This window comes from Lepisosteus platostomus, chromosome 22 (assembly GCF_059453375.1).
Source record: "Lepisosteus platostomus isolate fLepPlt1 chromosome 22, fLepPlt1.hap1, whole genome shotgun sequence".
In the NCBI taxonomy this organism is placed as follows: Eukaryota; Metazoa; Chordata; class Actinopteri; order Semionotiformes; family Lepisosteidae; genus Lepisosteus; species Lepisosteus platostomus.
Window position 1 is genome coordinate 17,721,762 of NC_142632.1, and position 18,463 is coordinate 17,740,224.

Consider the following 18,463-nt stretch of genomic DNA (forward strand, 5'->3'; position numbering starts at 1 on the left):
CTTATAGGTAACATGATTTGTGCAGACCATTCTTTTAAAGAATTTGACTCCAAGTTAACTTAGAATTTCTTTAAAGCATGCAGAAGATTAAAGCACTCTACATTTATATATGTAAAATTAATATGAGAATAACATTTAATGTTATATAAGCTTTTTTACAACTTGGAACACCTAGAGCAATATCCTAAAATTATACAAATATTTTACCAAAAACAAACAATGACTGAAAATTGTTGCATGAGAACATTTAATGTTCGGTTGTGTCAATATCAGACTTGCAAAAACTTGTAAGGTTACAGTCAACGTGAAACCTTTTTCTCAAGCTTTCCTTAGATTTAAGTATTTTACAATGAACGTGGGAAGAGTAATGTATTTGGTTCTTGCTCTAGCGAGATTCATCTGTATCTTCAGAATTCTCTTTTCTCCTGGTAAAAGGGAAGATACTTTCATCTATACTTTTCTGTCTGTAATATTGCATTTCTTATCTAAAATATTATTTGCTATAATTCCCTTGACCTCTGGTGGTAATGGACTAATGTTACTATAATATATGGAACATTCCAAGCCAGTAATGCAGTTGGAATAGTACTTTTGATTTCCTTACATTTTCTCTTGATGAAAAGCAGAGATATTGATAACAGTTTGTCTATCGGGCACATTTTGTAACTGTTTTATCTTTAAAGTATATATTCATATTGGCACCACCCTCTTCATAAGATTTGAACATTTGACTTTTTCTTATGTTTTGTTTTTCTTGCTGTATGAACAGTTTATTTATATTTGTAATGATCACAGTGGAGATAGAAATAAATCTGTACATTTTAATCAAAGGAATTCTACCAGATGAGTTCACTTTCTAATGAGCTTGAAGCCTAGTTTTAGAGAGGCTGTTAGCTAAAGTACATTTTCCACATGTTTATGCTAATTCCTGTATACATGACTTCTGAATTAATTGGTATATTTTGAATTTCTTTAAACAGACTATGCTGAATTGACATTAATTGACATTTATTTAATTTTAAAGATAAACCCAAAGCATTTTAAAATACTTCTATAGTTTCAGTTGCCAATGATACTTGATCTTTATCTTTTAGAAATAATATTATATCATCTGCCATTTGGCTAATAATAGAGGTGTCCATGACATTTTAACAGTTTAATTATGATTTTTGGTTAGGATTGTTTATATATCTACAGCCAGTGTAAATAGTAGAGACAATTTCTGTAACTCCCAGATTGTTGAGAAACCATGGTGATGTTACATTAGTCAGAGATGCACAGCTGTTAAAGTTATAACAATTTAATACTGTAATAAATTTGGGTCTGGCTGTACATTTTCCAAGCTTTGAAAAATAAAGCAGTTACAATCTTTTAAAAGCCTTGTTGAAGTTTTAAAATTAATTTTTCATGATCTAACAAATTAAATATGATTTTGAGCATTCCTTCACTTTATAAATCCTAATGGTGTATCACTAATTTCCTACGTCAAGCCCTTTTTTAAATCAGTTTGAATAATTGGGAGAATATTGTATTCTCTGTTTAATAAAGAAATTGGCCTCCAGTTATACATATTTATCATATGAACATTTTTAGGAATGAATGTAATGGCACCTTGTTTTATTGCAGTCCACAGGGTATTTGATATGCTTTCCATAAAATGTATGGGGAAAAACCTCTTAAATCCTTCCAAAAAATCCATACAATTCTACAGTTCATCCATTTTTGACTGGAGCCTTTCCCTTTGCTAACTTCCTAAAAGCCACATCAACTTCTCCAATAGTTAATTCTGATTCATACAAGGTTCTAAACTCTGAGGTTGTTATTGGTAATTTATATTAATTTTATTAAAGAGCACCTTAGACTGTGCTTGTGCAAACTCAAATTTATAGAAGTTTGAAAATGTATATACTTCCCTTGTCTTTAATCTCCCCATCTATGGTCAATGTTTTGCTCAAACTTACCTAGTTTGAGACATAATCACATAAGCCCGTGATTTTCTAACTGATTTCAGTTAGCATTATTTCTGCGATCCATTTAGTGTTAAATGCTTCATTCAGAGAACCAACATTACTTTGCCCACAAACGCTATAATTTAGTATTTCCACAGTCCAGTAATATTGAGAAGTAACCTCATCCATGCAGCATGTGCGAAATGGAGAGCTCCGAGACTGTTCTTTTAAAGTTTTTGCTTTTCTTGCAGGGTATTCTGCGTTGTCCTTTGGTTTGTGGAGGGAACTGTATGCGCAGTTTAGGTGGAGAATGTGAAGTGAGTGTTCAAAATGACAGGAGTGTGCACCAGACTGTTCAGCTGCACTTGTGGGGGAATCAGTTGAATCACCCATGCTGGGATTTTTATATGTCAGTGAGGTTGGTGACACTTATTGAGAGTACAACAGAGCCTAACCAAACAAGTGTGATTTATATATTTTCGGTTCATCCTCCTTAAAGCATACAGATGTGTGTTTAATGTTCTATAGTTACAAATCTCTAGCCCAGCCTTTCTGACTGTTTTTTTTTAAATGCACCTTATTACAAAAAACTTTATTTTGTATGGTATGTTTAAAAGTAACTTCTCAAACCACCTAAATTGTGAGGAACGCCAGGGATTGGGTGTAAACCGCCTTGCAGAAGTGCACTTTACAGTGTCATAGTTTGGTTAGGCTTTAACACTCACTGTGGAACTGAACACTCACTTCCTTAAAGAAGCATGAAGTTTGTGATTTGTAAAATAGGCCAAGAGCATGAAATTCATGATTTTATAATAAACCATAGTCCAATGAAAAGAAGTGTGATAGGTTATGAAGATTTTTAATTATTAGAATTAAGATTCAATACTGTGCTAAAAAGACAAATTTCACAAACTCATAATTTTAACGTTTTAACCCCTTGTGATTGAAGCAAAGTAGTTTCAGAACTCAGTTTTGAAGGTATTAACATAAATATATGTAGAATTAGGATTAAGTAAGGTGATACTGAGAGAGAGACTTGCTTGTGTACTGGTTGGCACGGTCCGTGAGCAATAAAGAACAGCAAAATAGAAGTGATGTCTACTAACTTCTCTCAAGTGAAGCTTGTGTGCTTCTGAAGACAGATGCACCTACTTATTAGCACATCCAATAAAATTATGGTCTTGCATAATATTTGGCAGTGCAAAACGGGATTTAATTTTTTTTTCAAAATCATTTCACAAGACATACTTCAGCCTAAAGATGTGCGCTGCTGTCTATAACGCTGCAGTTTGCAGACAGGATTGAGAAACGTTGCGAGGGTTTGTGTGTGTGACGGGGTCGTCTCTCCCACAGCTGCGCTCCTGCAGTAAGAGTGAGCTCATCTCCAAGAGCCCCGAGATCCTGCTCATGTTCCAGCAGGTGCACCGCAAGCCCATGGCCTCCTTCGTCACGACTCCCGTTCCCCCAGACTTCACCAGGTACACCAGCTCCGCTCCCTGCCAGCACCCGATGGCAATCATGGGGGGGAGAACAGGGAATCGTTTTGCTCACTTTTCCATTTTGCTTCAGTGGAAGTGAAGGCTTCATGCAAGATTCTTTTAAATTGAGTTTTTTTTTTAAATATTTTTAACCCACCTGAACAGGAGTTGCCAAGTGTTTTGTCGCTGCCGGCTTGCAGGCACTTGGCAAGACAGGCTCACTCTTCCTGAAATCCTGGAGACTAATCCCAGTCCTGCCCTGGTCTAGCTGCTAGTCAAATCCTGGCTGCAGTCCATTAATGAGATGACTTCCTAACACGTCGTAGGATCCCGGAGGGGTTCTGCAAGCCAAGAGCAGTGACGGACCACTGAAACGTGCCCACCAAATCTGGTGATGTGTTGTGTCCGTGTTGCATGATGTGGCCTGGAGGTCAGCGTTCACACAGTCCGGGGTTCAGACAGCACTGACCCCAGCAACAGCCTCCTACACCCCTGTTGGGGATTCTCAGGTGACAAGTGGAGAAGAGCTTTCTGAGCTTTTCAAGTGCCGCAGGGTAAATTAATTCACATTTTGTTCACAACACTGAAGATAGACTCTAGCCTATTGCCAGGTATTAGAAAAGATTTGCTATAATATGAAGCTGCTCTTAATTTGTCCCTTTTACTCAAGAGGGAGTATAAAACCCTGTTGTTGCTGGAGCTCGACGGCTTTGTGTCTCTTATGCCAGTGGTAAATCTGTAATGCTGAGTATTTTTTCACAGCTCTTTAAATCATTGAAGTGAAGATCTGACAGCCAGTTTTCTGGTGTCTTGTGCAATGACCTAGTGACTGTGTTGATTAAAGAGAAGCAGGTGGAGGTAATTGTATTGTGTGGGTGGTTCAATTCTCCCAGAGAGTCTGCAGATTGCTTTACAGATGCAGCTTTCCAAATAGTGCCTGTGAACTGCTTGCTTTGGGAAATCTAGTCTTCACACAACAGAATTATCTCCACCCCTACAGATTTAGTCATTTTTATATGTCAGAGAAAAAGACAAACCAGCAGTACTTTGTATAGTTTTTTTTCAAGTCCCTGCCTTTTCTCTGGAGGTGGGGTTTTATAAGGTTGACAAACCTGTTACGACACTGCCTCCCAGCATGGCCTGTCTACCACAGGTCACCTTCAGAGGAAGGTGAATTTCAGTAAATGAATTGTTGACTTTTGCTTTCTCAGAATGACTTAGTTCATATTTGGATCGTTTGTTAATTTGTGCATCTCATTTATCAATAATGAGTTGTTTTCAAAAGCAGTGATATGTTTTTCATAAATTGAATATGTGCTTTTTATTCATTTTAATTTGTAATTTAAAATTAGAAGTTTTGTACATCTTTGTAGACTTTACCAAAGGTGGCAGTTAAGCGTCTGGAGTTAAAAACCTTTGTTGAAGTTCACAACGTGTAGGTCAGTTTGCCTGTTAATCGTATAGCAACACATTACTAAAATTGGATTTTTTTTTAGTGCAGCAACATATTAAAAAGAAACATCAGTGTGATGCAAATGACTAAGCTTTTAATTTGTAGCTAGAGAAGCCCCACCAACAGTGACAGGAACAGAGAGACAATCAGCCCATAATGAGCTAGACAGGGAATAATTAGAACAGTAGAAAACCTGCTACTATCGTTCCACTGTCATCTGGAAGGAATGCATTTCAGAGAGAGGAAACACCAGCTCTGGCTCGAAGCCAGGCTGGCACCCTGGTCTACAGATTGTAGCCAGGCAGCTAGTTTGCAAAATGTGCAACCTCACAGAGGTTAATCATGCATGTCGGCTTCATAGGTTCTTCATCTTGTGAGCTACTTTTACCCATGTAAAAATCACAGAAAAAATCTAGATATCCACGTCCACTGCCCGTAGCATTGATTCAGTGTGAATTTTTTGGGAGTTAATTAAGTGGTATACAAATGCCCGCTACTCCAGCTTCTTCATGCCTTTGTTAAGACAATTGATTCAGCCCATTATATTTCATTACAGTATGGCAGGCAGTCAGATGTTTGGGAAACTAATGTTAATGACAGATAAGTCATTAAGCTAAAAGTTAAGATGGATAAGTCTATGCTAAGCAGATATAGACTTGGACATAGTGTATTTTTAAAAATACAGTATACAGTATATTTAGAAAGTCAACATACTCACATTTTGTTGCCTCAAATCAAAACAGATGAAATTTATTTTACCTTTTATTTACAGTGTAATGCACAACCTCCAACTAAAAAGAAGTGCTGAAACATTCTCAAAGGTAATTAAAATGAGAACCTTGAACAGTGGTTTGAATAAGTGAACACACCCCTGAGCTCGAATGTGGTCAGAGTGCCGTTTGGTTGAATTACACCAATGATTCTGTACCATCCATAGCTCACCTACATTTGCCAAGGTTTGCCCTTTTCTCCTAACAGAACGTTTTGTTCATTTTTCACTTGGAGGTTGTGTATTACAATGTGTAAATAAAATTAGTTCTGGTTAAATGTGCCTTGATTTCTAGAGGTTAGGTGTGTAGACTTTCTATAGACACTATAAAAAAACAGAACAATCTGAGGGATCTGTATAAGACATGGAAATACGTATCTAACCACATATAATTTTAGTTATATTTTAGTGCTTGAGGCTAACCTACCTGACAGTGCTGTTGCTGTGCTTTGTTATATTGTCTTTATCTGTTGAACCTGTATGTTTACAGCATGTCTAAGCTCCCACATGTTAAACGTTAATTGGGGGGAAAAATGAGAAGGTCGATTCCAAAATTCTTATTTTCGCTCCTTGTTGACAGTTGCTTTTGTTATAAACTCACTCCTTTAGAACTGCTTCCATAAATAAGACTGATGTATTATTAATATGAGTGGGAAAGGCTTCATCCATTTTCATTCCTGGAATTTCTTGATCGAAATTTCTGGTGCATAATCAACTGTTTAACGTGAATTCTAATGATAAATTTAAACAAATAGAATTTTAAATTCAAGTTTTCGGGAATCCATCAGTTGAGTTGTAATGCAAGTTAAAGGTAATATATACAGTGAAAGAAAAAACTAACTGAACGTACAGCATATAGGGGCTCATTCTGTGCTCCAAGTCTTTTGCTGTCTGAGTTAAAGAGCATTTAATTCTCACGAGGGTCCTAGGATACTGGAGCCAAGTGTCCACTTTTTTTAGTGGATACATTTTTTGAGTTTGGACTAGAATTTAACTAAACGGTTTCCTTGTTCCTTCTACGCAAATGTGTTTGCATCAGAATAAATCTTTGACCTTTTCTGGTTGTAAAAACTTATGCTCTTCTTTTTTTGCAGGTAATAGACAGCTTGCTATTGTTTCCCTTTTAGGTTAAGGGATTTCTTTTGGAAATTGCCTGTACCAAAATCGCAAATTATTGCTGGACATAAGCACTGTGGGAGGAGGGAGGGGATATTTGAGACGGTTTGAATAAATCAGGGAAAGATGTTGATGACCTGAAAGGCAGGATAAATGGCTCAGCTGTGAAATATAAAATCTTGTGCTGTGAGACAATCGCAGGGTTGGAAAGCTTGTCTTTGTGCTGTAACATAAAAGCAATCCTGGAGAGCAGGTGCTTTTATTACTAATTTGCAGCTTCTGCAGAATGTTAGTGATGACAAATGCCTTAAGCATATGGATATGGGTTTTATTTGCAATTTCTTTTTCTTTTTCTTTTCAGTGAGCTGGTTCCTGCGTATGATTCTAGCACTTTTGTTCTGGCAAACTTTAGGTGAGTTTTTTTTTGGAGGTGGCATGTTTCATTCCTGTTTTTAGCGCTTCTGAGAAAGCAGGCTTGTAGACTACGCAGTTGCCAGTATAGGAGCCGAGCAGAATAAATTATTTTGTTAACGGGAAAAAGAGAGGCTAAGCCTTGACCCACATTAATCAGCTATTAGGTATACATATGGATTTCTTTCAGTGTTTTAGTCCTGCCTGTTCAAATCATTGCATTAAAACATTGCCTTCCTAATGTAAGTGTTGGTTCAGCTGTTCTTAAAATTGGAGAGCTTAGGAGGTAGGAGTATCACGTCCCTATGGATGCAACTTCGATGCTATTGTAACAGAAATACACAGTATACAGCACAGTCCATTGATGGCTGGGAGCCAATATGCTGTGTGTTGATAGAAGCTCTTCATGGTCAGATCACAAAGGATTGTCTTATAAGCCGTTGTGGAAATGTGGTTGGACAAGCAATATGGGCAGCAGCCGCATGGCTTGGGAAGACTGAACTAATGTCATTACTGGGCCCACTTCATTTTTGAGTTTTTGTATATAAATGGTGATTATAGGATGGTGGCACCCATGTCACTGTTATTGAATTGGGGTGCATTATAAATTCCTGGTTTGTTTACCTTATGATAAATCATTACACATTGACAATGGCCTTATTTAACATAATAGTACCAAGGTGTTAAATTTTCCTTTATCTCCCTTTAAATGTATTATAAGGAACAGGGTAGACAGTGATGTCGGCGTCAGAGCCCTGCAGTCTATCAGCTGTGGGAGTAGAGAGGACTGAAATATCCTTTTGGGAATGTGAGCTGTGGTTAAACTGGCACATGGGAAACATATGCAATTAAGCAGAGTGGCAAACAAGGGACTTATTAGCTAATGAATGTATGTCAGTATTCTCCGAAAGTATGGCTTGTCTGCTTTACATGGATGTTTTTCTTGTTCTGGAGCAGCACTCTGAGGCAGAGAGCAGACCCTGTGTACAGTCCGCCTCTGCAGATATCCGGGCTGTGTTGGAGACTCAAGGTCTATCCAGTAAGGGGCGGCCTTTGTTCTTTTATATGAACTAAACATTTGCAGTGTTTTATTTTCTGTAAAGTATTTTCAATGAGCAATTGTCCTATTTTATTCTCCTCAAAACAGTGTATTTATAAAGTGCTTTATAACTGCTGTGATTATTGTAAAGAACATGATGGAATTGTTCTTAAATGTTGACTAAGTAAGTTAGAAAGCACTGATCAACAGTAATCTGTTGCGTCCAGCCGGCACTGTCTTCCTCTGCCTCCGTGATCATCACGACATACTGTAATGAAAGGGACAATAAGACTGTCGGGTAGCCTGTAAAATCATTACCAGCCTGTCACCCCCCACATGGACACAGAACCGGGAGAGTTTTCTACAAGATAAAAATAAGGCCACTCTGATTTGCGGGTGCTGGGTTGTGGGTCTTGGGCACGGGGTAGGAAGAGACACGATCCTTGTCTGTTGCACTGCTAACACTGAAATTTGAGGTTAACTGGATTTAATTGCATACTTTTCTCCATACAAGACCCCGTCAGCAGGCTGATTAAATTCACAATTGTCGAGACCCTACTGTATATTCTGAAAAATCTTCTTTCAATTAAGAATAGAATCTTTTCTGTACACAAATATTCCCATAGCAATTTTACACTGACAACAAGAGATATTCTGTTTACAGAGAGGGTCGTGGAATTGCGGAACAAGTGTTGTTGAAGTGGTAGCATGAGATCGTTGAGAAAAACGCCGAACGACCTCCTGTTTGTAAACTTTGTTCTCCACTTCACACAGCTCACAGCCAGTAACGTGGGAATGACAGCTTACTGTTCGGCACAAGCCACGAGTCTGTAGGCGTTTCCCAGCTCCTCTCCTTCTTTCTGCAGGATGGCAATGGAGTGGTGCGTGGGAACTACCTGTCAGTCTTCCTGGAGCTGTCAGCAGGGCTCCCCGAGACATCCAAGTACGCACTCCCCTTTCCCTCCATCGCACTTCCAAAAGGAACAACTGCCTTTTCTTTCCAGGAAAACTCACCAATACACAAATATTGAGCAGCAAATGCTAGACGTTTGACAATAGTTCAGCTATTGCTGTCCTGTTCGTAGATCAAATGAGAACCATCTGTATATCATACTAAACTTCATTCATTCCTCCTTGTAGTTCTGGTTTGAGGTCATTTTTTAAAACGGTTTGGTGTTGCTAACCCTGTACTAACTGAGTAGTTTAGTGGTAGAGCATGTATTGAAATAGCTTGGACTGAATGATCTGTTGTGGTGAGATCCGAGCAGCACTTTCCTGTGTTTGAAGGTATGAGTATCGGGTGGAGATGGTGCACCAGGCCTCCAGTGACCCCACTAAAAACATCATTCGGGAGTTCGCCTCAGATTTCGAGGTGGGAGAGTGCTGGGGCTACAACCGCTTTTTCAGGCTGGACCTGCTGGCCAGCGAGGGATACCTCAACATGCAGACAGACACGCTCGTCCTGAGGTTTGTGGGCACACTGCCCTTTTTATACCACTCTGAGCCCAGCCTTGCAGGAGCTCAGAGTCACTCTGCTGTTTGCTGTTTGAACCTTTCCGGTCTGCAGCAGTTCTAGTGCTGTTGCAAAGCCTTTGGTTAGGATATAAGGATGAGGAGTGACCAACAGCAACTGAAATGTAAGTCTGGGTATTAAGAGAACACTTGGTTTGATATGGAGAGTATTAATTTTTCCTACCCGTGAGAGCATGAAGTTAAAATGTGAAATATAAAAATGCACTATTGCAATAATGGCTCTGTTTTCCTGGAATATCTGGTGTGAAATACAAATTAACTTATAGTTGTGTCAGACTTCTTACATGTTTTTTCACTGCTAACAATGTAGGCTTCAACAAGGACCTGCTACTAGCCTTTTCACATAGTTACTGTGTCACCTCTGGTGTGAATGCCTGATATTACTGCAAATGTATTTCACCCAATGCCATTGGATCACTTTTGTGTGAATAAGCCCTAACACTTTTTTGCTACTTTAATGCAAGTAGCACAGTAACGATTCAAAGCTGTTAGCCTGAGCCTTGAGAGTAAAGCTAGGAGAGAAAGACCTTGAAAAATTCTCTGGCTGCTGCACTTTTTTGCAAAACTGAATGCTTCTGAATTGGGCAGGTACCAGGTGCGCTCTCCCACATTCTTCCAGAAGTGCCGAGACCAGTACTGGTACATCAGCCAGCTGGAGGCCGCGCAGACCAGCTATATTCAGCAGATAAACAATCTGAAGGAGGTGGGTGAAGCGAGTAACTCCACACAGGGAATTAATTAGGAAGGTGTTGTGCCGTATGTGGCCTGAAACGTCTGGTATGAAGAACTGAGTTATGGCTTGTTTCAGCTCATAGTGCAACATCTGGTTTTGTTATGAAGTCCGAATGTACCTGTGGGTAAAGCTCCTATTACTGGGAACCTTGCTGTGTTTGCAGAGGCTTGCCATCGAGCTGTTTCGGAGGCAGAAGTCCCGTAGCTCCTCCCCGCCTGACCGCCGCCTGTGTCCCTCTGCCTCCGAGAGGGACCCCCGAGCCGGAAAGGGGGCTGTGACGGAGGAGTGCACGCAGGCTGGGGCTGGAGAGGAGAAAGAGGAGGAGGAGGAGGAGGAGGAGGAAGAGGAGAAGACCCAGCAGGACGACTCGAATGTGAGTGCGAATTCCTCTGGTTACAGCAGACGTTTACATGGACTTTTAATGAAAACACGCGTTTTAAATTCTAGTTCAGCTCTATCTGTTTCTGCTCCCAAAATATTAAAGCATTATTTTTTTCCAGATTTAATGTTATTCTAGATTAATGGGCTCTTAACGTTATCAATGTGTATTTGCTCAGTGGGAGATGAGAAGAGACGTTCCATTTTGCCACCAAGAATAATTTACAATAATGAAATATAGTTCTTGTAACCCCACGGTTTAATTGTCCCTTCCTAATGCAGTAATGTGTATTAATAAAAATTGAAATTTATTGCAGCGTAGCTTCAATAAGAACAGTTTTTCATCTAGTGCCTGAGTAATAAAATGTGAAAATTATAAAATTAAAGGAAAAGATTTTCTCGCCATGCATCATCTCCAAAGGCTCATTCAGGCTACAAATGGGGACCTCACTTGTGATGAATATCCTTCTCTTCCATTTTAATTCTGAAGTGGCATCAATGAAAAGGCAAGTGGGTTTGAAAACGAAGGCCCCTGCCGGTCATGGGCTGGAGCAGGGTGTGGTGCTCTCTCACGCGAGCTGCGCTGTCTGTGCAGGAGCTGTCGGACGGAGACCTGGAGGTGGACTGCCTGACCGGCGACGAGGAGCTCAACCCCCTGGATGGCAGCAGCACCTCGGGCAGCTCCACCGCCACCAGCAACACTGAAGAAAACGATATCGACGAGGAGACCATGTGAGTGGTGGCGCCTGTTTACAGTAGTGTCCCCGTCACTATACTGGGGCATTAGGACCCACAAGGTCTGCAGGGTGAGCGCCCCCTGCTGGCCCCACTGACACCTCTTCCAGCAGCAGCCCAGGAGGTCTTTATCCAGGTACTGACCAGGCTCACACCTGCTGATCTCCAGTGGGCTGCCAGCTGTGAGTTGCAGAGTGATATGGCTGCTGGGAGTGACCTGAGTCACTCTCTGCTTCACCTCTTTATTTCCTGAATAACAGTCTCACCCCTTGCCTGGATTCATCGGTCACACGTGGCTGATTGTGCTATCCACTTCGTCTTCGGTTTCTGTACTTCTTTCAGATCTATCTTACTTTTACCTTCTTTCTTGGCATAAAGCTTATTAGAGACTTCTTTCTTTAATAAGGCCGGTCTTGAACAGAGAAACATCTGTCAGAGATGCCCGAAAGACTCCAGAGAGTGGCAACTGATTTTGACAGGTTTTCAGTGCTATTGGTGATTTTAGTTCTCAATATATCCTTCCAGATGTGTTGCAAGTCAGATGCCTTTAACTGTTGTCTTCTATTAATAAATGCTGCACTCAGTGTGTGGCACTGCAGGGAGTTTACTGACTCATCTCTCAGCAGGCACTGTGATAATCATGCAGCTTATCTGTCACCCTGGAGTATCAAGGATGTTGTGACTCTTCTAGAGAAGAGCGCTTCTTTCTAAAAGATAGTAATAGTGACTAAGTACAGTGTCTAATGTTTTTTCTTAGACTTCTTGCATAAGATTCTAATTTCATGTGAAGCCAGTATCCCATGTGCATTGTACGTCAGATGAGGAAGTACCAAAAATCCTCTTGCAGCGCACATATCTGTGCTCTAGACATAAAATAGTCTCAAAAAGCATCATAACATCCTAAACCTTGAGTGAGAGATCTTTAATTTGCTTTTGACCCATTTAAGTCAAATTAATATCATACTTTTTAAAAACTGGCATGCAACCTCCTTATAGTCCCATTGAGAATATTTTTTCTAAACCTGTTCGCTGTTCTTAGTAAGGCTGTTTTAAAATAAACTATGGAGGGATCGAAGCACAGGATGTTTGAATGAATGAGTGTCCCACGAGACGTTTTGAGAGGCACATCATGGTGTCTCTTAGGGTAAGAACTATATTTCCAGGTTTCAGCTGCCTTGTATTCTCTGCGTACTATGAAGAGAGCAGTTCCTAAAAGAGAGGAACTGACAAATCTCACATTTTGTACTGCGCCGTCATTTTTTACTATCCATTGTCTTCATCCCTTCTCTTCTGTGTATGAATTAGCAATGGATATCTGTTTCGTTCAACCCCACATGCAGTATTTGGCGTTTTTCTCAGCAGATTAATGTTTTTACCAAAAGGAGTGAATCGAGTCAATGGAGTGTTTGTCCCATGTTATGGTATCCAAGTTTGTGATTGAACCCCACATTTAAATGCTAAATATTTAACTTATAACCTTAAACTATTCAGCACCAGGGATTTGTGAGGGGTTGATATAGAAGAGCCTCTTTCTTCAGGTATGTGTGCTTTGTTGCTCTCATTGCCAGGTCAAAACTCCCTGATGAGCTGATCTTTGGACCAGTGTATGTTTAGCTGGTTCTGCGTTCCAATGCGTTAAGTGTGAAGTGGAACCCCCACAGAGATCAGGTTTTCTTCAGGAAAACTAAGTCTTCTGGTCTTGCCCAGATGGGCTGTCAGTGCCCGGGTCTGACAGTACTGCTCCAGTAGTGCCAAGCTCTGCTGCAGCCTCTGCTTTGTGGACAGCAGAAGGGCCAGATCAACAGCGTAGAGCAGGAACATGATTTCTGTACTGGGCAGCATGAGGCCAGGAGCTGTAAACAGTTTCCATGAACTGTCACTATTGGACTGTGTTGGGCTCAGGCTGCAGTGCTCTCTCACCCCATTCCCATGAGCAACTCTGTCCTTTTGTTGTTAATTTCTACTGTGCACTTGCTCTTCGAGTATGTTGATTTTACATCGTAGACTTTAACTCCTACACCACTTTCTAGACATTTGTAAACTAGTCTATCTTGCTAAACTGAGTCAAGTGCTTTTCTAAAATCAATAAAACAGGCAAATATTTGTCCTTTATTTTGTTGGCAGGAATTTTTGTTTATAAGTGTGTGTAGGGTGTAATGTGATCACACGTGTGATTGCTTGGTAAAAAGCCAATCTGATTTCTACTAGGATAATGAAGGCCATTATACAGGTTTTGATGATGCTAAACTGTCCCATTCTTATTCTGCAAGAAAGCTGTCTTTTCTTTTCCTGTTGACCAATGCTGTACATTGAAACAAGTAAATGTTAATTGCATACTGAAAGCTAGAAAGAAGAAATGCAACATGTCTTCTGCTTTTGAAGAATGACTTGACAGTGGAAATATTTCTTTCTACTTGTTAGCAGGGAATTAGGAACCTTCACTTATTCCTTTGTAATCACCACATGCTGACACGGCTCTCCCCTCGGAGTCCTGTGCATTGTCCTGTTGAAATGTCACGTCAGGATGAGTCTGCAGGAGAGACCGCTAATGAAGTCTTTATGATTTGATCAATGCAGCACCATGCAGTCAGGTTGTCATCAGGTGTAGTTCAGTGGTGAGCAGCCATCACACTTAGAGCTTAGAGCTCCCAGCTGATTGGTTGTTAACAGCAATTAGCATATTGTTCTGCCACAGGATCACAGTTGAATCTCTGGTCTTTCATAAGAGGTGGCTGAGTGAAATTTAATTTTGGTTGTCTACTGAACTATCAAACAAGCACGATGGGTTGAATGGACAAACTCTTATTTGTAATGTTTTGTGACCGCGTTTCAGGCACGTAACAGGTTTGAAGAATGTTCATCCAAATGGACACATTAGAGAAGTGCATTGTGGGTTTGTTACAAACCACTGCTCGCCAGCTGGGGCTTCATAAACAGAAGTGTTGAAGCGTGACATTGTTGTAGTGTCTGACATGCAGTGTCGGGGCTGTTCCCAGGTCTGGGGAGAATGACGTGGAGTACAGCGGGAACCTGGAGATGGAAGAGGGGGAGCTGCCCGAGGACGTGGCTGGGGCAGCAGGTATTGAGGAGCTCTCTCCCCGCGTGCAGTGGGGTAATATCGCTGTCCCATCTCCATCTCCCTGCTCTTCTCCTGACCATGGGAGCACAGGTGCATCCACACATGTAGATGAGAAGTCTATTTTTTAGGCACCTTTCCTGTTTTTGAGATTTGCTTTACTACGAAAGAAAGCATAGTGCAGTCTGCTGTATTCCTAGTCTTTTTGGATATGTTCATTTTTCATTTTTTTTATACTTGGATCATTCTTCTTTTTTTCATTCTGATCCATTTAGGGATTGTCAAAAGCAATCTAATGAGGATGATATTCATGTAGGATTTTTGTTCCATAAATCTTTCGGTAGTGACGGTGAAAGAGCCGTCCTTTTGTACAAGATTGGATCTTGGCAAGGACACGGAGCTCTAATGGGGATGTTGTGACCTGAAACTAAAGCAGGAGTGTGCCTGGTGATTTAACTTTGTAAAAAATCCGAGGGTGGGGTTAAGTTTTCTCATCAATATCTTTTTCTCCTCAGTTGTGAGACCTTGACAGTAGCTCAGTCTCTGTAAGAGTGTTGAAATATTCCAGTCCCACTGGCTAGAGGGGAGGGGTTATAGAAGTCGTGTTTCATGGACAGCCCTTCTGTTCTCTGCAGGGGGCTCGAACCCATCCGCGCGCTCCCAGCGGCGAGGACCTGCCGGCCTGGCAGCCGCCACCAGCAGCAGCCTGCTGGAGATCGACCCCGTCATCCTCATTCAGCTGCTGGACCTGAAGGACCGGAGCAGTGTGGAGTCCCTGTGGGGGCTGCAGCCTCGGCCCCCTGCCTCCGTGCTGCACAGCGCAGGTGCTCGCCGCCGCACCCTCTTCCCATGAGCTTTCCCCTGTCCGCAGCAGGCCGACCTCCGTTAGGGACCGCTTGCGCCGAGGGAGCTGGGGGCAAAGGGTCCAATATCAGTCATGGCTGCCTTGTCGCTTAAGCCCGTTTGTGACTCGTTTCACAGTTCTTTTGTTAAAGAAAAGCGGAGTTTAAAAAAAGATTTTGAGCCATCTGCTGTAATTCTGTACAAAAGAGTATTAAATACACAAGAAACCCAATTGGTTCGAAAACTCATTTGTTGAGTTTTTAGTGCTTCTTGGTATACAAACTTGAAAATGAGCTCATGCACGATTTGCTGTAGTTTTACTAAATAAGTGTTTAAAGGAGCAGTGGTTAGGGAGTTCTCACAGTGTGCATGGCATGCTAGCTGTTTTTCTGTATCCTCCCTTTCTAAGGCATAACTGACTATTTGATCAGTGTCATTATCTTTGATCCGTCTTCCAAGCAGAATATCTGCAGGGTGTTCACAGCTCTGCTGGTACTGCGGTGCCGTTTGTGTTTGGTCTGTCCAGTTCCAGCCCATTCTCGGAAGGAACGGGACCGGCGACCGCAGGCAGTGCGCCGGTCAGCCCCGGACTCCGGGGTCCTTATCCGGCTGAAGGCTCAGATGGCCGAGGTGCGCAGTAAGATGTCAGATGTGAAGTGCCAGCTGGAGGCGCGAGGGGCTGCGGTGCCCGTTGCGGGGGAGCCCAGGGCAGGGCTGTCGGGGAGTCTAGCAGAGCACGCAGCTCGAGCAGACCCTGATGCCCCAGGCAGGAAACCGAGTGAGCTGGACCTCCTGAGCAAGAGCGCTGTAGCCGGCCGCCACTGTCGGAGTGGTGAGTGTGACTGTCGTTAACTGGTTTAGTTGTACTTGACCTTAAAGAATGTGGTCTTCAGAGTTCTGTTAATCCTAGATGGAGGCCCAGTCAGTACTTGAATCTCTTCCACGCATGCAATGTTAAATATTTTGTTGTCTGTCTGTCAACAAAACATAAAGGTCTTGTATCTATGCATTGCTGATGTGGCCTTTGAAGGGTTTAGGAAACAGCAGGGTCCTGCTGTGCTGTATTTCCAAAACATCTCTCTGAACTTCTTCCATATGCAATGAAACCAGGTTTGCGGTATAAAAATGCATGTTGGTTGGGCAGGGAAGAAGACTGCGTCCCCGAAACAGGAGCTCGGCGGTGGGGCGAGCGGCCTGCTTCTGCGGCGGGCAGCGGACAGCGTGGACAAGGAGCTGCGGGGACAGTTGGATTGCGACTCGCCCAGCGAAGCACGGGCAGCTCCTGGGGACACCAGCAGCGAAGGTCTCTCTCAACCGCCCCATCGAATTCCACTCTTCTGGGAGCACTGCCTTAGCTGCCAATTTCTGGTTGGATTTTAGTTCCTTTGTGCGATACATTTTCAGATAGTGCTAAGCACAGTGCATCTAATACACAGGCTGTCGAAATCAGGCAGTTTTGAAACCCTTATCTGGTCTTTTGTTAAACTAGTATTGACATGTTTTTTTCAAAGATGTATTAAGCACTTCAGATTTATTTATATGCACAGAATCATGCAGGATTGAGGTTAGCAGGGATTGTGCATTACAGGATTTTGGCTTTCGACTCTCTGGCTCTACAGGTGCCTCGAAGCAGCGGACTGTGCACAGCTCCCCGCCTTCGATGGGCAGCGCCTGCTCTTCTGACAAACCATCGAGCTCTAAAAATGAGGACCAGACCTTTGGAGCCACTGGCACAGACTTCTTTGAGATCTCGGGCCTCAATGGGATTGTTCAGATGAACAAGATGCGCAGAGTCCCCACAATGGGGTAAGAAAATATGCTCTTCCAGTCTAAAGTACCTCTGGCATTCTACACCTGCAGAATTTCTCCTTTTGAGATTGGTTTAGTCTTTGCTTCTTGGCACATTAAACTTTTTCAGATATCACAGCTTCAAAAGCTACAGTCTTTTATATTCAAGTCTTTTTCTCCAGCTGCCATGACCAACAAAATTATAGAACTGTTATTCACACACCAAAAAATGTATTGTGAAATTTGGAATCAGTATGTTTGACTGCTTTATGGATTTAGCATCTGTCCTGCTTGGTAGCGAATGAGGTGTGCAGATGTGCTTGACTGCAGAGCCATTTGTCTTCTGACATGTAGGAGCTACAGTACATCTCCTGCTGAAATCACTGCAGGTATGCATGCACCCAGCCTGTCATAGTGCTTGCAGTTCTCCAGAAAAACAAAAGGACCTTTGCACTCTGCCCAAGTAACTCTCTGCCAGTTGAGATGCTGCTTTCACAGAATCAGCCACTCTGTAGCAGTCCTGTCGGGATTTCAAACTTAATTTCTAGCTCCACGCGAGCTCATTCAAATTGCAGTTTTTTGCAACCAATGTTTTGAAAGCCTGCCAGGCTGTGGAAATTACAGGCATGATACTTGAACAGCTGTACAATATGTGGGGGGGTTGGCGTCTGAGGCTCTGTCTCTCAGAACCCTTTCACATGCTCTTTATGAATTAACAGTAGCTGGCAGCACCCCGTTTGACAGCTGTCAGCTGACAGGAAGTGCTCCTCCAGTGCAGCTCTTTCCCAGAGAGGAGGAATCAGGGATGTGAGTTGACATGACTTTCCTGCTGTCGCCTCAGGGCCGGCCTTCTGACAGATGGTACTCTGGACGGTGACTCAGAGGGGACCAGTGAGATCCGAGAGTCTCTGCTCGCTCTTTCTGAAGGAAGCTCCTCAAGACTGGAAGAAAGTAAATATACAAATGTTAATTTCAATCTTCAGTTGTTTCATTTATCGCTAGATGGGATATATGTTAGCTGATGGGATACTGGCACACATGCCCTGTAGGACTGAGTTAAACTGAGCACAGAACGTCCTCAGTATCATGTCTGGCTACTGTAGGTCTTCACCCAGCTAACTTCATGACTGTACTGACAAGTTAGTGATTTATCTTATGATAG

General features: G+C 42.0%; 1 protein-coding gene across 9 annotated transcripts in view; it reads left to right on the top strand.

Moving 5' to 3' along the window:
- The window catches only part of trim37 (tripartite motif containing 37), a 33,029-nt gene that overhangs the window by 10,526 nt on the left and 4,040 nt on the right, over positions 1-18,463 (top strand). For 7 of the 9 annotated variants that reach the window (XM_088615811.1, XM_088615803.1, XM_088615806.1 and 4 more), the window contains exons 10-24: positions 2,201-2,266; positions 3,303-3,427; positions 7,127-7,177; positions 8,134-8,215; positions 9,082-9,158; positions 9,503-9,682; positions 10,337-10,451; positions 10,645-10,854; positions 11,455-11,591; positions 14,591-14,673; positions 15,306-15,494; positions 16,040-16,345; positions 16,658-16,816; positions 17,133-17,319; positions 18,143-18,252. In XM_088615811.1, coding sequence (XP_088471937.1) covers positions 2,201-2,266; positions 3,303-3,427; positions 7,127-7,177; positions 8,134-8,215; positions 9,082-9,158; positions 9,503-9,682; positions 10,337-10,451; positions 10,645-10,854; positions 11,455-11,591; positions 14,591-14,673; positions 15,306-15,494; positions 16,040-16,345; positions 16,658-16,816; positions 17,133-17,319; positions 18,143-18,252 — 2,077 coding nt within the window. The remainder of the gene's footprint in view (positions 1-2,200; positions 2,267-3,302; positions 3,428-7,126; positions 7,178-8,133; positions 8,216-9,081; positions 9,159-9,502; positions 9,683-10,336; positions 10,452-10,644; positions 10,855-11,454; positions 11,592-14,590; positions 14,674-15,305; positions 15,495-16,039; positions 16,346-16,657; positions 16,817-17,132; positions 17,320-18,142; positions 18,253-18,463) is intronic. The other 2 variants (XM_088615809.1, XM_088615810.1) reach the window with 1 other exon arrangement.